The following is a 19638-nucleotide window of genomic DNA, read 5'->3' as shown; positions in this document are numbered from 1 at the left end:
TAGCTCCCAGCCACTTAGTAATTCCAGAATTTCCAAGCCCCATCTCCCCAAATTCCAAGTACGGTAGCTACTAACAAGTAGGAACTTTAGGCTCACTGCTATGTCAGAGAGACAAAATATACCGTTTTTCTGGTTCATTCTTAAAGCTACTCAGATATTAATCTGTAGGTGCTTACTTTTGGTATGCTACAGCATGGATTATATGTAAAAACATGACAAAACAGATATTAGTTATTACCTGCCTTTTATATCCTGCCTCTTTAATAACCCTGGTCTGTTAATACACGTCCTGTGCCTTTAATCAGCTGCATAGAAAGTAAAAACAAAACAAAAGGCACAAGCTTCCCTGGCATGGAGAAGCAGGAAAAAGACTGACTATAATTAATTTCTCTCCACTAGAATACTGTAAAAAATCTCAGGGGGGAAAGTAGCTAACAACCCTAAGGTGGTATTTTAAATTACTTCCATCTTACCAACTATATTTCATGCACTTTAACCCTCTGCTCGTGAAGTATACACTGTCAGAGCTTAAACCAGAAGTATCTGGAAAATGAAGATTTAAAAAAAAAAAAATTTTCAATGACAGTTGTTGTTGTTTAGTCGTTTAGTCGTGTCCGACTCTTCGTGACCCCATGGACCAGAGAACGCCAGGCACCTCTGTCCTCCACTGCCTCCCGCAGTTTGCTCAAACTCATGCTGGTAACCTCGAAAACACTATCCAACCATCTCGTCCTCTGCCGTCCCCTTCTCCTTGTGCCCTCCATCTTTCCCAACATCAGGGTCTTCTCCAGGGAGTCTTCTCTTCTCATGAGGTGGCCAAAGTACTGGAGCCTCAGCTTCACAATCTGTCCTTCCAGTGAGCACTCAGGGTTGATTTCCTTCAGTATGGAGAGGTTTGATCTTCTTGCAGTCCATGGGACTCTCAAGAGTCTCCTCCAGCACCATAATTCAAAAGCATCAATTCTTCGGCGATCAGACAGAATCATTCCTATTTAGTATGGGGTGTTAAAGGCACAATAGTTAAGAAGCTTTTGCAGCTTTCATTGCAGTAATTCTTGGGGTGGATTCAACTACATGAAAAGAAATGTCCTTTTTCTTTTCGTTTATCATACATTTCCCCAGTGAAAGAGTGAATCAAGAGATAACTTTCAGTTGTCATCTCAACAGCTGGTAAATAATGTTTACTTCACCTGTTTAGCATAATGCACAATTTCTATATGCTTCACCAAACATTTCTCTCCATATAACAATGCAATATAATCTGTTGACATTTTTGTTCATGCTCTTTTGTCAAACAGAGTTTTAGGTTTAGGTCTTATGTTATTTGCTATGATATTCATGCTATTTCATATTCCCTCTTCATCCTTTTTTAAAAGAAAACCATTCACTTGAAGGTTATTACTTTGAAGCATCTATCACTTCTTCTTGAAAGGAGAGCCAGGGAAACATGATATTGACATTAGCTGTGTGATAAATTTAAAACTAGGAAGAAAAATCACCATGCTGGCATTTCCTGAATATGTCCCTCAATTTACCCCACTTGTCACCCCCTGATCCCACTTTACCTCTTCTAGTAGGGAGTGTAGTAATGCCACTCGAGTGGTTAAGGCTGAAATTATAACCCCACGGAGTTCTGAGTACACATTGACTGTGCATACAGAGTTCAAGGAGACCTGGTTCAAATCTTTCTTTGGCTACAAATTACCTGTGAACCCCATCCCACCCACATACACACAATAGGAGGATTAATAATACAGCCTATAGCATGCAGATGATAATATAGACCTGTACAACCTTACTTGGAACTTGGAAGCAAGCCTCAATGAGCTTGGTGGGCTTATTTTCTGAGTTAACCAATCTAGAACCACACTATAGCATTGTGTTGGCATTATACATGCAATTTATTGCCAGGCAGACACATAGCTCCTGTTGCTATTTATTATTTATTTATTATTATGATATTTTTTACCCACCCTTCGTTATGAAATCCGAAGGCAACTTACAACAACGGACGCTTACCCCTTCCTGGGTGGGCATCTGTTGCGGCCTCTCGCGCTCAGCCGCCATCCCTGGTCCGTCAGAGCAGAGCGCACATGTCCGGGCAGCCATTAGGGAAATCCCCCCAGCTGCCTAGACATCTGGGAAGTTCCCGCCTGCTGCAGCATCTTAAATGGGCCAATCAGTGGCCTCCCTTGTGGGTGTGCCTCGCAGTCTGGGAGGGCATTGGCTGCATAAAAGTCTGCAGCGCTGTCCGGCCTCAGCACAGTCAGCGGAGAAGCAAACAAACCCCACCCCCACCCCTTCTTATCGTTAATCTTCTTTATTTTCCAGGTCAATTTCATTTTGTTCTAGAATGTTTTCTGCCTTTCAGGTTGCTGCTTTAACAATGCTCTGTTCCTTCATTCACAGTTTAACCTTATTTTGTTTCCTGTGTATCTCCTAACCTTGCTATGGTTGCACACGTTTGCTATATTTGGGGCCAGGAAGGAATTTTCCCTGTAGACAAATTGGCCGGTTTAGAGGTTTTGCCTTCCTCGCAGCAAATTGTCTTAACTTTGGCAGTTAAAGCATTGGGTGGAATCCTAGTCTTCAAGCGTGGGGTGAAGTGGTGCATCACCCAATATGATCCAGCGGTGTTTTCAGGGTACCTCGTTAAAGGGGTCTTGGTGGATGTCCCAGTCCTGAGGCTAAGCATGCAGCAGATTGGCCTATAAGGCTTCCAGCAGCAGCCTTAGGATGGCCAACTCAGTAGACTGACATCTTGGAGAGGCCACAATCCTGGCACACACCTGCAGGAGGCTGGAATGGATACACCCAATGCCTGAGCCAAAATCCCACATACATTCTGTAATCAATAAAGTTGTGGCCAATATTAATCCAGATTGTTGTCCGCCTGAGTTATTAATAATTTATAGACACTAATGAGGGGTTGGCAGCACTGCGACTGGGCCCGCAATGTAAAAACACATTATTAAGATCAGTTTAAAAACACAACAGCTTCCTTAATGTGTGGGTAACAATCATATTGAACATATATTGCTTTATTTGGTTCTTTTCGGCTACAGACACAGGATGGAACTACAGAAATATTAACATACTAGAAGTTTCTTTGGGAATCCAAAATGGTTTGGAAGTGGTTTATGCCAATGAAACACCATCTAATACTAAGGGTAGCCATGTGACCTACTTTCCCAAGGGTAGTCCTCAGTTTAAAGCATTGTCAGAGGACAGCCCTCCATTTGAAGGCATCCTCTATTAGAAGGAATGTCCAATCCAAGTCTGGTTTGAAGATTAGAAAACCATAAGAAGGCAGAGCAGCGACCTTGAACTTGTCCATCAACAGTTAGCACCTGGACATCAGACAGAACAAGCACACAAGCCACCTGACTATAGGCTTCCCCGCTATGGTGACATGCATTATATTTCTATTTAAATTATAGTAATTATTTCCACATTTCCATCTCTACATATATATTTAGCACACTAATATTCTATGCAAAGCTCTGTTGCCTTTTGTTCTCTGCTTTGGTGCGACAGTCTCTTGTCTATGTGCAAATGGTCACAGTACCAATGGGTTAGAGAAGACAGGCAGCAGTAAGCAATCTCAGCAGCGTTTTGCAGCCCTCATCAGGCAGCCCTTTCCCCCATAAAAGCAACACTTCTTGCTCCCCACAACTGTGATTAGAATTTTTCCTCCTGGTCATCTTTGTTTTATCACTGCCACACCTTACTAACTCAAACTTCCTCTGCCCCACAAAAGAGTGAAAATGGCAGGTGTTATTGGAAAGAAACCTAGATGGTGTACAACAGATTTACATGACAGGGTAGAAACAACAGGACAAATCCATGCAGCCATGCTCATAGAATCAAGCAAACCTTGAAACCCATAAAATTCATTTTATGGATATCTAGGGGATAGTGAAAGCCCTAAAATTTATCTAAAATACCTGTCCTACCCATGGAGTTTGAGGCTCCCCAACCCCACCCTGATGAGGTTCTCTTAACTCCCCACTAAGAACCCCATGACCTTTTCAAGTGTCTCACTGTTTACTGCCAGCAAAGGCAGCTGACAGAATCAGTGCCTTTGTGAGGTAGAGCACCAGTTGCTAGGATACCTAGAGCTGCAGGGAAACAAAGGGCGCAGTCCTGAGTTAATGCAAGGGCCCATCTTGGGTGGAAGCAGCGTGAAGCCCCCGATAAAGCCTGGTGTGACTGTCCCAAAACAGCAGCTGGGCGATCTTCACGAAGAGGCTGAGTCGTCTCAGCCTCCGGTAATACAGGACAAAACCACCCTGGGGGACAGAATTCTTATCCCACTTTGCTAATCTCCGACATCAACAAGGGGCAGAACCACACCACAAAAGCACATCCAACACACATTTAAAGCCCGGTTACTTCCCCCAAACAGTCCCGGGAGCTGTAGTTTCCTGGCCTGAAGCTACCGTTCCTAGCACCCTTGACAAACTACAGTTCCCAGGATTCTTTGGCGCAAGTCGTGTGCTTCAAATGTGTGCTGGATGTGTTTTAAATGTATGGTGTGGATCCGTGCAAGGTCTGTTAGATGCAAGCCCAATGCCAAAGACTGGGGACAAATTTGTACGGGAGACCAACATGAGATAGTGACAGTGTGTGGATGGAAAGAATAGAGATAGGGTAGCTGGAATGGGGTGGCAGAATTACAAAAATATATTTGCAAGTGCTTGTTGCTTGCTAAGTGGTCTGTGAAACTGCTTCTGTAAGACGTTTGCTCTGTACAAATCCCCCAAGCCTTGCCTCATCAAGACCTCTTCATTTCCTTGAGTTCCCTTTTATTTTTTTGTATTTTGGTGGGGGTATGGCTGGGTGATCATTATATGCATTTATCCAAAGTTTCTACAACTGGAATAAATTATTCCTATCACCAGCAAAGGGAATATTTCATATCGCAAAGGGGTGGGCAGAGGGTGCCCAACTAGATGCAGTTGCAACCATAGGATTGCAGCCACTGCAACAGCAGTTGCACTGCAGCTGTGGACACATGCATCATAGTCTATTACTGCCAAGTGAGAAAGAAATACTTTTGACATTCTCAGAGGAATAAAGCTTTCTCACAAGAGACGCATTAGTCCTGCACTCATAGAGGAACATTCATTGTCCTTAGCAACGGACCATGCTTTCTGCGGGAGACTGACCTGTCATGTTGAAAACTATCATTGTATAGGATCTACTGTATTCAAAAATGCCTAAATTTTCCAATTCTGGAGAAACTGGGGTGTGCATAAGGGCTCATCAGTAGCTCTGTGTGTACTGATGGTCAGTGAATGCTAGCAGGGAAGAGAATCCAAATTACACCTGCTGGTCTCAACTGCCTCACATTCACTGAAAGTCTGAATTTGTACATGCTGTACAGACACAGACTCTGTACAAACAGTCAGAGATCCTGCCTGCCTTTTGCAGATTTTCTTATTTTTTCTTATTGTGCAAAAGATAGCTTGTCAGCCTTCACCTAGAAAGCACAACTACAATGGTGTATTGGACATGGTCAAGGGTACATTCTTTTCGTGAGTGATGATAATGGATGGGCCCAACAGGTGTGGACAGCACCTTAGATGCACTGATAATGCACTCTAGAAATCTGCACAATGTTCAGGGACTTCATAATAGGCACGTAGAAGTTCATTACCAGACAAATTCAGCAGGGGGAGGATTCCCCAACAATAGAAATGTAAAATCCACAATTATATAGCTACTATTACACAACGTTATAAAATACAGAGTGATTTAGTGAAATGAGTAAGAACTCAAATGTAATAGTTTTCAGTAAAAGGTTATGTGTTTTTCTTGCGTGGTACTGCCTGCCTTCTGTTTTTCAACATTTTTATACACCACACAAGTTTATAGGATAAAAAAGAACTTTGACCGAAGGGTTGCTTCAATGGGTAATTGCATTGTGTTTTCCAACACTTAACAGAGAAGGTTGCTATTTTTTCTAACAGGCACAGGAATTATGCCACAAACAGACAAACAAGTATGCATCCCTCCGGAGCTTCCAGATTTGTTGAAGCAGTTTACAAAAGCTGCCATTCGGACACAGCCTCCAGATCTGATCCAATGGTCTTCTGAGTAAGTTTAATATTTTACTCTACAAAACTGTATCCTTAAAACTGATACTATACTTAATAGTTTATAGGTTTACTTGTGGAATTCTATGTTTATGGCATTTCCCCGATACTTTTTGAGAACACACTTTTTTTCAGGCAAAGATGGGTAGCAATTATTTGGTATCAGGAATTAATGCAGCTTTCATTAAAGAATGACCAGCACCATTTTATGAAGAACTGCCCTATGCTTGCCACAGGGAACCCTGGGTGGAATAAGTTCAGGGAGCAAAATATCCCTCAAGACACCCTAGGCTACAGTAAATAACAAATCCAGAGAAAATACATCCCCTGAAACCTAAAGGAATATAGACCAACAGTCACACATGACTTTCATTTTCTCATGTGCAACATTTTCAAGCGGTTTTTGCAAAACAAAAACCAAAAACACCAAGATCAATGTGGGTGGGAGTATTGCAAAACTGTAGTATGTGAACAAAAACTGCTATCACTGTCATAGCCAAATAATGAAAACTCTACTACCCAACATACATAAGCACTACCCGCCTCGGTGAACAGACAACCACATTTCAAATTAAGCATAAATAATAGCTCAGGCTTCAATCCTAACTCCTGGCCAGCAGTGGTAGAGTTTGATGGAGAAGCACAGCCAGTGGCACATCACCAGCCTCAGTGGTCATACAAGCTAAGGCAGAAGGCAGTGAGGGAGAGGAAATGCCCTTTTACTGCAAAGAGGCTACAATCAGGCCTGTTGCTCTCATGTGATTCCCCCTCCTATTATCAGCTACCACCATGACAAGTGAGGGGAACCTTTGACCCTCCAGATGTTGTCGAACTCCAGCCAGTCCCAGCCACCATAGTCAATGGTCAGAGATAATGAGAGTTCCGGACCAACAATATTCAGAAGGTCAGGCTTCCCACCCTTATACAGTGGTAACTTGGTAGTCTCCTGCAGCCAATCGGTAGCTGCGCCTTGGTTTTCAAATGGTTTTGAGAGTCAAACAGACTCCCAGAACGGATTAAGTTTGAGAACCAAGGTACCACTGTATTACAATATCCCATTTTTCCTCGTTGTAGAAAGGCAGCTTACATAATTTCCAGGCTGTCCCCTATCCATCACTAACCAGAACTGAGCTGCTAAATTTCAATAAGGATGCTGTGTCATGTGCCTTCAAGCTATGTCCTTTTGATATGCGTACTTTATGAGTTTTCACTGTTGAGCTTTAATATGTCATTTATAAACTTGAAAACAAATAGCCAAATTCTAGTCACACTTTTTGTTAACATATTTTGCTAAAATGCAAACACCTGCTGTTTTCTTTCTGTCTAGCTATTTTAATGCTATGGCCCGTGGAGAGAATCCTCCTGTAAGAGAACGACCAGATAGAGTCCCTTTATCAAACTGTGCAGAGCTTACACCAGAGCTCTTGAAGGTCTTACACCAGAGAGTAAGAAACATCTCCTTTCCATTTTGGGGCAAGTACATAAGAGGCTTGAGTGTTTGTACTCTACTATTTCATATTGGTTTTGGACACGGTTCCAGTAATTGCCTTCAGTCTTATATCTGCTACTTTTTGTTCACATTGTAAGATGCATACAGACAGAATATAACTATTACAAGATGTCAAGGTTACAAGACTTCTGCCAAAGTAGGAAGACTATTTAAAAGATTATTGCTCTTCATAATTCCTTTACTTTTATTACATTCAAGCCTAGTTCCACAACCTTCCTGATACACATAGGTAAGCAATACTTTGTGCACGCTCTAATTTTAAAACACTGACTTCATTTGCACCTCATGGTAAACAACAATTCATGTATTACTCTGAATGTGCCAATCTGAGCTGCTTTGCTCCTCCCTGGGGAGAAATAAACCATGGCTTAACATTACATGCAAACCTGAGATCATGGTTTGTTTTGCTCCAAGCAAACCACAGTTTGCAACCAAAGTTTGTACTTAGCATACGGATTGTGGTTTGTTTGGAGCACTACAAACCACAACCCTGGTTTGGACATAAAGCTAAGCCAGGAATTGTGGTTTATTTCCCTTGTGTGCCAGGGAGAAGCAAAGCAACCCAGATGGTCATGTTTTAGTCATCAGTTATAGTTCACCACCCTGTGAGAACTCAAACAATGAATAAAGATGACAACTTACAAAGTAGTAACTTGCTTGTCACTCTCTGCATGCAACCACATAAGAAGCAAGCCATCTATACTAGGACATGGGGATTTCTATCTGGCCCTCAGGTTTCTCCACAGACCGCTCCACCCACTTTTGCTTTGGTCCTGCCCACTGCTAGCATGTTGCCCTCAGAAGATTGCCTAAAAGGGAATTGAAAAGGGTTCCCTACCCATTATCTATACCATCCTCTCAAATGTTCTCATCCCCTTGTTACACAGAAGAAAAGGGAGAATCAGCATGATAAAGTTCTCTTCAGCAGCATGACCAGCTTCTTTCTGTAACTGTAAGCACAATGCAATGCAATCAATTACTCCAATGTTTATTTCATCAATACCCAGTTATAGCCCGGCATAGAAGCCAACTCCAGGGGACCATGGGTGCTTGGGCACCCACAATAATATAATTGTGGGGGCCAAGCACCCACAAAGTCAATGAGCAAAGCTGGAGAGAGGCAGCCAGCTAGCCTCTGTGGTGCTGCCTCAGAGAGAGAAGCAGTTCAGCTCCACCCGGCACAGTCAGCAAGCGAGGCACCCTTTTCCAGTGCGGGGGCTTGGACATGGAGGCAGTCTCTCTGCTTCTGAGTCCATGCCCCTCCCCGCAGAAAAGGAGGAAGAGGAGCAGCCGATGCTACAACATGGACGTGCAACATCACATATACATGCTTGCACATGGTGCATGTGATGTCACACACACAACGTGCAATGTCGTGTTCATTTTTGGAGGAGCCGACATTACAGCGATGGGCATCCACAATCCTGAGGGTGAGATGCCGCCCCTGTAGCCCAAGTATTATTTTTACAAATTAGCTTTATGATTAGAACATGGAGATCTTTTCATATGTACTCTGAATCAATATCTGTAGCTTTTCATGCAAAATTTTCATACCACCAGCAGCATGGCAAGCTTTGAATTTCTTCACAAAAAAACTAACCAACCATAACTGCTCAGTTATTGTACCAATATGGGTTAAATGGATCCCATTTTTGTGTTTTTAAGCCTTTCATTTTGAGCAGAGAACAGGTGGAAGAGAATGTATTATTTAGGAAGACAGCGGGTATATACCACCACAGGATTTATGATCCAGTTAGTGATGCACAGTGCTTCTGTGCTACTACTGTTTCTCCATTTTCTCCCACAATATATTTACACAAGATAAGTTCCTTACTCCAGAAACAACTCCTTGAATTTTAGGATGTTAGTATCTTCACATCAGCACAGTACTGACACCTGCACATTTGATGCTGGCTCCTATTCACTGGAATTTGATTTCAGTCCTAATAAACTATGGGCCATTTTCACCTAGGTTGTTGAGCTAGCAGGGTGCACCACAATGAGTCCATGAGTCCCACTAGCACAATGGGACTTCCTCCCCCTCTTCCCCCTGCACCCTCCTCGAATCCCTAGAACAGTGTGCAGGGTGGGGGAGGAGATGGGAGATGATTTTGTTTGGCCAGCAGAAATGCTTGTGATGATGGAAAGATCATTTTAGCACTACCCAGAATATTTTATAGCCCTGGAGTACCCTTTAGAGTGGCTAAGAAATATACAGCAGTTTATTAATTCAAGTGGCAGATTCGAAGTCATGAAGATTCTACAGGTGTCTGTGATTGACAACCTGCAGCTCAAATAATCCCTAGAAACTTTAGTACTTGTGTGCCCGTGAGAAATCAGGCTCCAAAAGCAGATGTGCATCCCAAATGCAGGTGCTCACTCAAATGTATAACCAAATGTACACTCCTCTGAAAACTATGGTGTGCAGAGATATTGCTTCTCCATTCAAGCACACACCTATCTTACCCCCAGTTACCAGTCTAGGAAGCACCCTGCTTACCTTTGCTTTGTGCTTCCTAGGTACAAGTCTGGGCTTTCCAAGTCTGTGTCCAAGTGGTTACTTATTTATTATTTTTGGTCCTGGTGCTTTCCCCAGAAAAACCCATATTTTACCACTGAATTCTAACAAATGGCAAGCAGGTTTTCTGCAGATTGCTGTTTGTTCTGATTCAGTGGTAAAACAGGGGTTTTCCTGAGGAAAGCCCTGGGACAAAACCCACTCAGATATGAACCTGAAAAGCCCAGAAAGCACAAAGCAATGGGAAGTATGGATAAACCCTGAAAGTACAAATGCCAACTGACAGTTCAAAGGATTTAGAGAAGGGGAAGTGACCTGGGAGATTTGTACACATTTAAACACATTTCAGGCCTCCAGTTGAAAGACAACTGCTTGCTTCCCTTCAGCTAACTCTAGAGAGCTGAGAGCTATCACTAGTGTCCTGCTTTCTGCTTCGACATGAATAGACAGCATGTGGATAGCACACATGTGTATCCCTGTGTTCTTTCTTGTTCTGGGGTACAAAGGTCTTTTTCAAAATATATTGTTGTTTAGTTAGCCATGTCCAACTCTTCGTGGCCCATGGACCAGAGCACGCCAGGTACTCCTGTCTTCCACTGCCTCCCGCAGTTTGGTCAAACTCATGTTGGTAGCTTCGAGAACAAAATATATACTCCTGCATATCTAGGGCATTCTCCCCTGTGTGTATGAATTCATTCCTATATTCTTCTTGTGCCCACAATGGCACTCAAAAGCAGACACAGCATACCAACTTCATTAACTAGGTGGGTGATAATATCCCCAAAATAGACATCCCCAGTGTTAGTGGTATCATTTATTCCCAAGTGGACAGTGTCAACATATTGTTCCAAAGCCCCTGCCTGCTTTTCTACAATGAATTCAGGCCCATTCAAGATCCACATGACCCTCATCTGCCTGATCCTCTTCTTTGGGACACTTAATACATAAGGAAAACCTAGCATTGTTTGTACAGATTGCACAGCCTGCACAAGAAACAGAGAGCTATAGATGCAAAAGCTCAACATCATAATTAAACCTTTTCCAGAAATACTGCTTCCCAAGGTTATGGTTGTATACTAAGGCTGTAATCCTAAATATGCTTACTCAGAAGTAGAGATTAAGTTTGAGTAAACATGTTCAGGACAGTGCTGCACAACTCGCAGTGAAGGGTTTAAAACAACACACTGAAAGGCAGTAGACCTGCTGTGGACACCTCTTAAAACTGTGCCATGTCATTAACTTTTCAACAGCTGCATATTGAATATTAAAACAGCAAAATGGTGGAATAATCTCAAAGCACATGGCCAATCAATGCAGTCTCACAAACTTATTTCTTAAATATTTGCTACTATGAATTCAAGCACCATCTACTACATTTGGAATGAACACAGATAGACTCTTTGCAGCTTTTGAGAGAAAGGCTGGAATATAAATCTAATCAATCAATCAGTCAACCAATCAATAAGATATGGAAGCATTAGCATATTATCCAGCAGTTGGGTCCTAAGATATAAGATATAGTTTTCCCCTGCCAAAAAAAGTGGACTGGGTAAGTCCATTTTCTCCTTCTTGCACAGTAGGAATCTGCAGCAAAAGCAGCAGTCCTGTACTTGTTTTTGCAAGTTTAGAATCAAACAATCCTGGTGTAGCCATATACTAGACTAGAAGCAGAAGGTGAATTAGTTCTTGGTGCAGCTGCGCCACCCCAGTACCTGCACCCTCAGCATTTTCCAGCCTAGTAGATGTCAAGTCAGTATAACAGCAGTTTGAATGTCACCTGGTCCATTTTCAAAAGATCTACATTAGGTTTGTGTATGTCACCTCATAATTAAGGCTCAGTCTTGGTACCAGACAGTTATGTATTAATATATTTATAAACTGGCATATACAAATAAGCAAGGATACCCTGCCCCATCACAGAACTGAGGAGATGCAAACATGATTACATCCTACTTACTTTTTGGGAGGAGTACAAGAAGATATCATGGCGCAAAGCAGAACCACAGTTAATAAAAACTCAGCACATTTTCTAAAACAGTTAGTACATGCCTGTGGCATGTACTGTCTAATTCTTTGCCTGGACACTTACAGTAAAAAATATCAAAGCAGCAACATACTCCTTCTTACAAAGAACAGAGCAAGGATTCAACCAACATCCCAATCTGCTTAGCTGTATCTTAGTTCCGTGATCTCGTACATTTTTATTTATTTTTACTGATTCTACAAAGCAAACAGAATGCTTACCATCTCTGAAATTTGTATGATTAGGAAGGAATTCCTGGCACTAAAGCAGGTGACGAGATCTAGATAAAAACAAAAAACCTGCAGTCATTTATTCACTTATGATAGATATTGCCAATATTTCTTTCCAGGTGGGCGGGAGGCTGATAATCCACGTAGATGAGCTAGCCCAGATGTGGAAGGTGCTCAATCTTCCTACAGACCTATTTGACAGTATTATGAACGTTGGACACTTTACTGAAGAAATTGAATGGCTGAAGTTTTTAGCTCTGGCCTGCAGCTCTCTTGGAGTTGTAAGTTCTTTTTCTTTTGAATTTCCGATATCTTTAGATTCCTTAAATAATTAGTATTTACTTTTAGTGGGTCTATGTCATGTGGATTATTATTAAGAGCTTGTAGTTTCACTCAGGAAGCAGTGAAAGGCAGAACCAGCTGCCACCTAATGGGCCTTACTGCAGCAGCCTCCCTTCCTGTATTTTTGCAGTCCCAGAACAGAAGGAAAGCGAGAACAACAACCACAACTTATTGGACTGTTGTATGAAGGTATTACCTGGCTTAATGGAGAAAGAACACCTTGGATGCCCATTTGTTCCTAATATGGCCTCACCCAGGTCTGCTTCTACACACAGAGCAGAAAGAGCTGGGAAGGAGGCTATAGATTTCAGAAGTGGTAGTAGTAGATGGGTACCATTTCAGGTGTAGAGGAAATCACTTTTTAAAAAATATTCTGCTGCGAGTTTTTAAAAATACAAGTTGAAAAGTAGCACAGCAAGGAGCAGGCTACTAAAGTATTTTGGTCCTCAGAGTCCTAATTTTCTTCTTACTGTGAATGGCAATTCTAAACATCAATTCGAATTGGTACAATCCACTCTACAATCCCCCCCAAGCTTGGATTCTACCACTGTATTCTGCTGTGTGTGAAGAATTAAAAGGGCAGAGGACATTTTCACATTGCAGTAAATCTTGTGCTGTTGGGAGGGTCGCCATTAGTGGCCGAGTTTTCCTATTCCCTACACTGTACCTACTTTCTGTACTCTTCCTACCATGAGGAACCGCACATCATATAAGCTTTGTAAAAGCCCTTCAACCTTAAGATAGTTCACCAGCTAACAGCTACAGTCTCCACCCTTTCTCCCCCTCTTTTCCATGGCAACTGCACAAGATCCCAGATGAGTTTCAATACTGGATTTTGTTACACCATATTTGTCTGGTGGGCTCTTTTTTGGATGAATCACAAGTAATACCAATCTCCCTTAATAGCCTCGATTTAAAAAACAACAAGAACCCAATCTTTACTTTTACAATTTGAATTCTCACAACATGGTAGAAGCCCTAAGAATCCCACTGTTGCAGCTGTCCTGATGGCAGCTATTATCTGCAGAAGTGCATCTAATGCTATAAAGACACTTAACAATGTGGGTTAACATTACTCTTCATATGACCACTGATTGTATTAGTATAGGCTGATTAATGTATCTTTCGGAATGAACTGTTGTAATCTTACATCCAAAACTTTATCACAATCCATTGTATTTTCTGTTTCTCTCTCCTACCCTTTAGCCTGTTTTAGGGGCACCATTTATGAATCTGGCTTTTTGTGTTTGTGAATTTGTCTGTTCCTGCAGTCTTCTTCCTCACCTGAAGTCATAATCTTATATTTATAACATTACAGTTAGCAGCTGTGGAGATAATTCTGATTTCAGAGAAGATTTTGACTTCAGGTGAGCAAAAGATAAAAAGCAGACAGAGCTAATAGATATTGTTTTTTTGTTCATCAGGAAACAGTCATTTACCAAAACAGAGCAACTCAAACATCAACTTTCCTATAGAATATCTCCTTATGTACAATGTTGTACATTAATGTATTACTCTTATTGTTACTATAAAGTGCCAATATATATAATTTTTAAGAGAGTATATAAAGCCCAATGTATATAGTAATTGGCCGCAGTCTATCAGATATTAAAGTGTGCTTAATCTCACTGAAATCATTAATATCACAGTAACTCTGCCCTGTGGCCACTGTTCTTTGATACATCTTAGCACATTAAAACTAAACTGCATTTTTGGTGTGGCTTTCCATAATAGAGATGTTTATCAAGAAACACCTACCTTAAAAATTTAAGCTTCACATAATTTGTACAAGGCCCTCCACACCCTTATTATCCTCCTCACAATAACCCTGTGAGGTAAGACTAGGCCGGGAAATCATGATGGCCCAAACTCACCTCAGAGCTTCATAATTGTGTGGAGATTTGAACCTGGCATTCCCCTATTCTAATCACTACACCATAAACCACCACAGCATAGCGGTTATATCCAGAACTATACTTACCACCTAACTATAATTCTCAGGACTTCTGGCAAAGAAGCTGTGACTGTTTAGTTGAGTCACATAAATAAACAGTTGCTCACTCTTCTGTTTATGGCAGGGGTAGCCAATGTGGGGCCCCCCAGACATTTTGGCCAGCAACTCTCACCATCCCTGACCATTTCCCAACTGGGCAGGGCTGAAGGGAGTTGGGCCACAACATCTGGAGGACACCACAATAGGTATCCCTGCTTTATGGCTTTATAGCCAGACACCGAGCTATTTCTTTTTTAGTATTTCTAGAAATGAATAATAACTAGTTGCTTTATTATGAATGGCAAACTTAGATACTAATTCTTCTTATCTTTTTAATAGACTATTGCAAAAACTCTGAAGATAATATGTGAGGTTTTATCCAATGAGAATGACAGTGGACCCGCCCGTATCCCCTTCAGCACTTTCCAGTTTCTCTACACTTACATCGCTGAAGTAGATGGGGAGATTTCAGCATCTCATGTTAGTCGAATGCTGAATTATATTGAGCAGGAGATGTAAGTAACCCCAGTATATCTAATACATACAGCTAACGTAAATGTCAAGGCGTGTGGCTATTTGCATCATAGGTTTTACCCTCCTGTATGGTATTGAAGTGCAGTAGTTTTTACAGCTATAGGGACAGATATTGCTAAGTCCTAGGGCCAGTTTGTTCACAGGACAGGACATCCTCACATTAAACAGAATAATCAGGACTGGAAAAAATCCCAGTTTGATATACCATGTCTCTAAAAACTTGGGATTGTGTCCAGTTGGAAGCCCCATCAAGGAATTCAAGCTGGTATACATGTTTCTCCCCCTCCCCATTTTATCCTCACAACTCTGTGAGGCAATGACTGACCCAAGGTCACCCAGTGAGCTTCATGACTTGAGTGGGGATTTGAATCCTGGTCCACCATGCCCCAGTCCACCACTCTAACCACTATACCTGTTGATTCTGATACTTAAGAATTTAATACATTTTTCCATGCCCACTGAGGTTGCGGGATCTCTTTAGAAATCTTTTGATCATAATCCCTGATTTATTATAGTTAACGCTACTGTCACGGCCACTGATAGCAAGAATTGCTTATTTAGGCATACGTTTTAAATCCCAACTTTCCTATCCCCTTTGGCTCTATCTTGGGGAAAGTGTTTTGCGTCAAAGCATCCTGTACTTCAAACTATATATGGTGGCTGCCACCTTGTGGCATTCCTCGACTCACAGACAAATTTGGACTACTTAGCCTGCACTCAGTATAGTTCTTTTAAAATCTGTGCTTCACTGAGGTAGAAGGAAGAATGGCATCTGGAAAGACAGAAGATGTTGCTACAATTATGTTTGTGAGATAAAAATTTAGAATGTTTCATAAAGATCAAGTACTGCTGGTTGAGCAAACCTCTTTTTTTATGTTCCCTACACAGCATTGGGCCAGACGGCTTGATCAAGGTGAATGATTTTACCCAGAATCCGCGAGTCAGATTGGAGTAGTTCTCAGTACATCATACACTGCTATGTTGATAGGAAGAAGACGAAACAGAGGACAGAATAAGAATTACAAATAGGCCAACCTCTCAGTCTCTTTTTTCCCTTTGTGTCCGTTAATAAACAGTTTGGCAAAGCAACAAATAAGAAAAATGGAAACATAGATTGAGAAGGTGCCACTGGAGTAGAGTACAGTCTACTGTTAAACTTTCTGGTGCTATGATATACACACGTCCACCCAAATAAATATCATAGACTACCAAATAGTATAAACCTATTATATTAAATATATATTGAGGTCCACCCTTCTCCCCTCTTTTTGCATTTCAAAATATCCGGCACTGCCATGTGAAACTGGAGGGAATTTCAGATGCCTTCATCTGCAGGGGAAAACTTCAGAATTGTTTCCATTATTTCCCTAGGAACGAAAAGGAGGCCTTCAAGTTTGCTTTCCATTAGAGATTGTTCAGTTGTGCATATATTCAGGTATACTGCACCTCTCATATTTCAAATGAACTAGCCTGGGGTTCACTTTCTGTGGTCTGATTGATATATTATAATTGATAAATGATACAAGAGGACAAAAGTGTGAGTGTTAAAAAAGTGAAATAAGGTACCCCAGTCTCAATACAGCTAACAGAGTGACTCTAGAAACACATTGTAATATTTGACTCTCTGGCTCTATAAGCAGATTTATAAAAGATGTTTAACACTGGTGTTCGTGAATGTTCGGAGTGATAAATAACAACTTTTTGGAACAGTGAAGACCTGGAAATTTAGAGCTGCTTCCTTGAATACAAAACAAATATGAACCATGTCGGAGAGTTTAAAAGTGCATGTACATCCATCCATTCATTCATACATTTAGCATCTGTTACTTTAAAACATATATCATACAAAAAAGAGACACAATCCATTGTTTGCTACACCCTCTAGTAATTGCAGTGGAAATCTGTTTGCCTTTCTAATTACTGCTGGTGTGGGATATGGAAGATCCAGATACTTTATTTTCTTCAATTTCTTTTTAAAAAAACAACAACAGAAAATGGGGAACTCGTGGTCCTCCAGATGTTGTTGGATTCCAGTTTCATCATCCCCAGCAGCCGGTGCAGCTAGAGGTCTGAGTCTGTGGATGTTGCAGTCCAGCAACATATGGAGGGCCAGAGGATTCCTACCTATGTAAAATGTAGACTTAATAAATGCTTCCTTAAGCATTTTTATACATATTTTCAACTTTTAAACACTTTTATAATGAGAGTATCATACCTGAACTTTACATGATTGGGGGGGGGGGACTGATGAACTCCAACTCCCAGGCCTTCAACCCACTGTTACTGTGAGTTCAACAAGCTACATCTCTGTAGCCCATAAAATCAGTAGGTGGTCAACACTAATTGGAAGCCTCTTTCAATCTAGAAATTTTCCTAGAAAGTACTCATAGCTTGAACAATAAGGATACTAAATTTTAAAGAATGCTTAGAAGACTCTTACAAAAAAGCACATGGCAAAAGTGCAACCCCTGGGCTTGGCATCCAGTGCTACAGAAGTGCCCTAAATCCATATTTGCCCGGGAACCTGGGCACACAGATTGATAAGGCACCTAACTGGTAGCTGCAAGAAGGGCTTAGGTTGAATGTCTGGTAGCAATATTGCTCTTTTAAAACCCAGTAAATGTAAACAACTGGAAGCAGTTTTACTTTTAAGGAAACAAAATGCAACGACACCTACTGCAAAATAAGTTGCGGGAGATGGAAGGGAGCTGCCAAGGATGGTTTTAGACAAAGAGTCGAAAATGCTTGATATCAGAGCAGGTACTAGACCAAATGATCGCAACAGTGAACAGTCAATGTGGACAATGTGTGGTAGGGTTTTAGCCCTGATTGCATTTGGGTGCCAGAAAGACATGAATCCCGTTGCTCTGGAGTAGGGGTGGCAACTCTGTGGGCTCCATCAGGCCCACAAAGCTGCTTCCTGTGACTGACCAGCCAATCCTCTGCCAAAGGGTGCCGTTTATTTTCCTCTTGACCTCCACTAATCCTACAAAGGCATTTCTTCTCCCTCTTGGGCAGCGCTGTTCCTAGGTGTTAACTCTAAGGGAATAGTCCTTCCTCTTTGCTAAGCACTAATGCCACCTTAGAGGAACAAGAGACAACTTTGCAAGGTAATTGGAAAGCTTTCTTCCCCATTGCAGTGATGGGCTGGGGGCAGGAGGAGGTTCCTATAACTGAAGAGGAAGGACTATTCTTCCTCCCCATTGCCTTGCTAGCCTAGGAGGAATGGAACATCTCCCAGCCCAATGTAGTGATGAGAAGTCGACAGAAGAGTGAATGTGTATTGGGGAAACTGTATGAACATGTGTACGTGTGTACATCTGCCTGCCTAACTACTTATCTGAATGTGTGTTGGTGTTGTATGTGTGTTGAATGTTTGTGTGAATGTCTGTTGGTCATACCTACTTTGGCCATGCCCACTACTGCATCAGCCACTCGAGGGTTAACCAACTTTTTTTTAATGTCTCCTGGGCCAAAAACTCCTACTCAGAAGCATTCAGCACAGAGGACAGGACACTTCCATTTACACTTCAGTGAAGTGTATGGGCCTTCAAGCACCACTATACTTATCTGTTAGCCCTGGCTCACTTGACAACTACAAACAGGCAAAATGGACATACATAGGAGCTGTAAAAGACTCTCGGCACTCAAGACCTGAGCACTAGCTACCCTTTGGTGTAGAAGGTGCCAAATGACTAGGGTAAAACCAGCCCTGCACAGCAGATGCTGCCACCACTCCTGTTAATCCACTCAACCTGAGCCAGGAGAATCCTGGGCTGTACACTGAACAGTGTGCGAGAGCTAGATAGAAAAGCAAGAGATAAACAACCAGAACACTGCCTCTTGAGCAACAAGCCCACATTACTCAGTAGCAGTTTGACCAAGCAGGATTCAGAGCTAAAGTTTAACCCCAAGAAAAAACAAAAGGTTCATAGAGGTCGAGTAATTAATAATTATAAAAATAGCAGCATACAAATATGAACCCATTACCAGTTAAAATAAGAAAGGAAATTAATGTGTGAGAATACATTTGGAAATCAGAGTACAAGACAAAAAGCAATAAAAGCTAGTTTGCCTGTCTCTAATACTTAACCGCTAGAATGCTAACCCCACTGAAATCCAGCAAGCAGCACCTCAATTCTGGAACTCTCTTTGGGGAAATATCACTGTCTCCCTCCCTCCCTTTAGTCAGCAACTGAAAATGAATCATTTTCACCCAGGCATTTCAGGGGAAATAGTAGGCATGATATGGCTTTGCTTTGTGTTGGCACCAGCTGTTTGAATGTGGTAACAGAAATTGGAGACCAAGCACCACAAAGGTTTCATATGGGTGGTGGTAAGAATCTACCTCTTAATTGTATGTTGTGGGTGGAGAGTATGAGTGGGT

The 19638-nt window shown here is 41.7% G+C and overlaps 2 protein-coding genes across 2 annotated transcripts in view; one reads left to right on the top strand and one right to left on the bottom strand.

Moving 5' to 3' along the window:
• KALRN (kalirin RhoGEF kinase) overlaps positions 1 to 14834 on the bottom strand; it is a 523049-nt gene extending 508215 nt beyond the window's left edge. Inside the window, exons 1-2 of the mRNA XM_083722227.1 lie at positions 14706 to 14834; positions 12374 to 12432 (exon numbers count right to left, since the gene is read on the bottom strand). The gene's annotated coding sequence lies outside the window, so the exon portion shown is untranslated. The remainder of the gene's footprint in view (positions 1 to 12373; positions 12433 to 14705) is intronic.
• Positions 4115 to 16286, top strand: ROPN1 (rhophilin associated tail protein 1). Its single transcript, XM_083752864.1, has 6 exons — positions 4115 to 4271; positions 5976 to 6102; positions 7429 to 7546; positions 12502 to 12663; positions 15057 to 15232; positions 16140 to 16286. The coding sequence occupies exons 2-6, from the start codon at positions 5987 to 5989 to the stop codon at positions 16204 to 16206; spliced, it is 639 nt and encodes a 212-aa protein (XP_083608990.1). The 5' UTR covers positions 4115 to 4271; positions 5976 to 5986; the 3' UTR covers positions 16207 to 16286.
• The last annotated feature ends 3352 nt before the right edge of the window (positions 16287 to 19638 follow it).

Source organism: Podarcis gaigeae (genome assembly GCF_964106915.1).
Source record: "Podarcis gaigeae genome assembly, chromosome: 1".
Lineage (NCBI taxonomy): Eukaryota > Metazoa > Chordata > Lepidosauria > Squamata > Lacertidae > Podarcis > Podarcis gaigeae.
The sequence above is the reverse complement of the archived record's forward strand: the minus strand, read 5'-3'. Positions and strand labels throughout refer to the sequence as shown.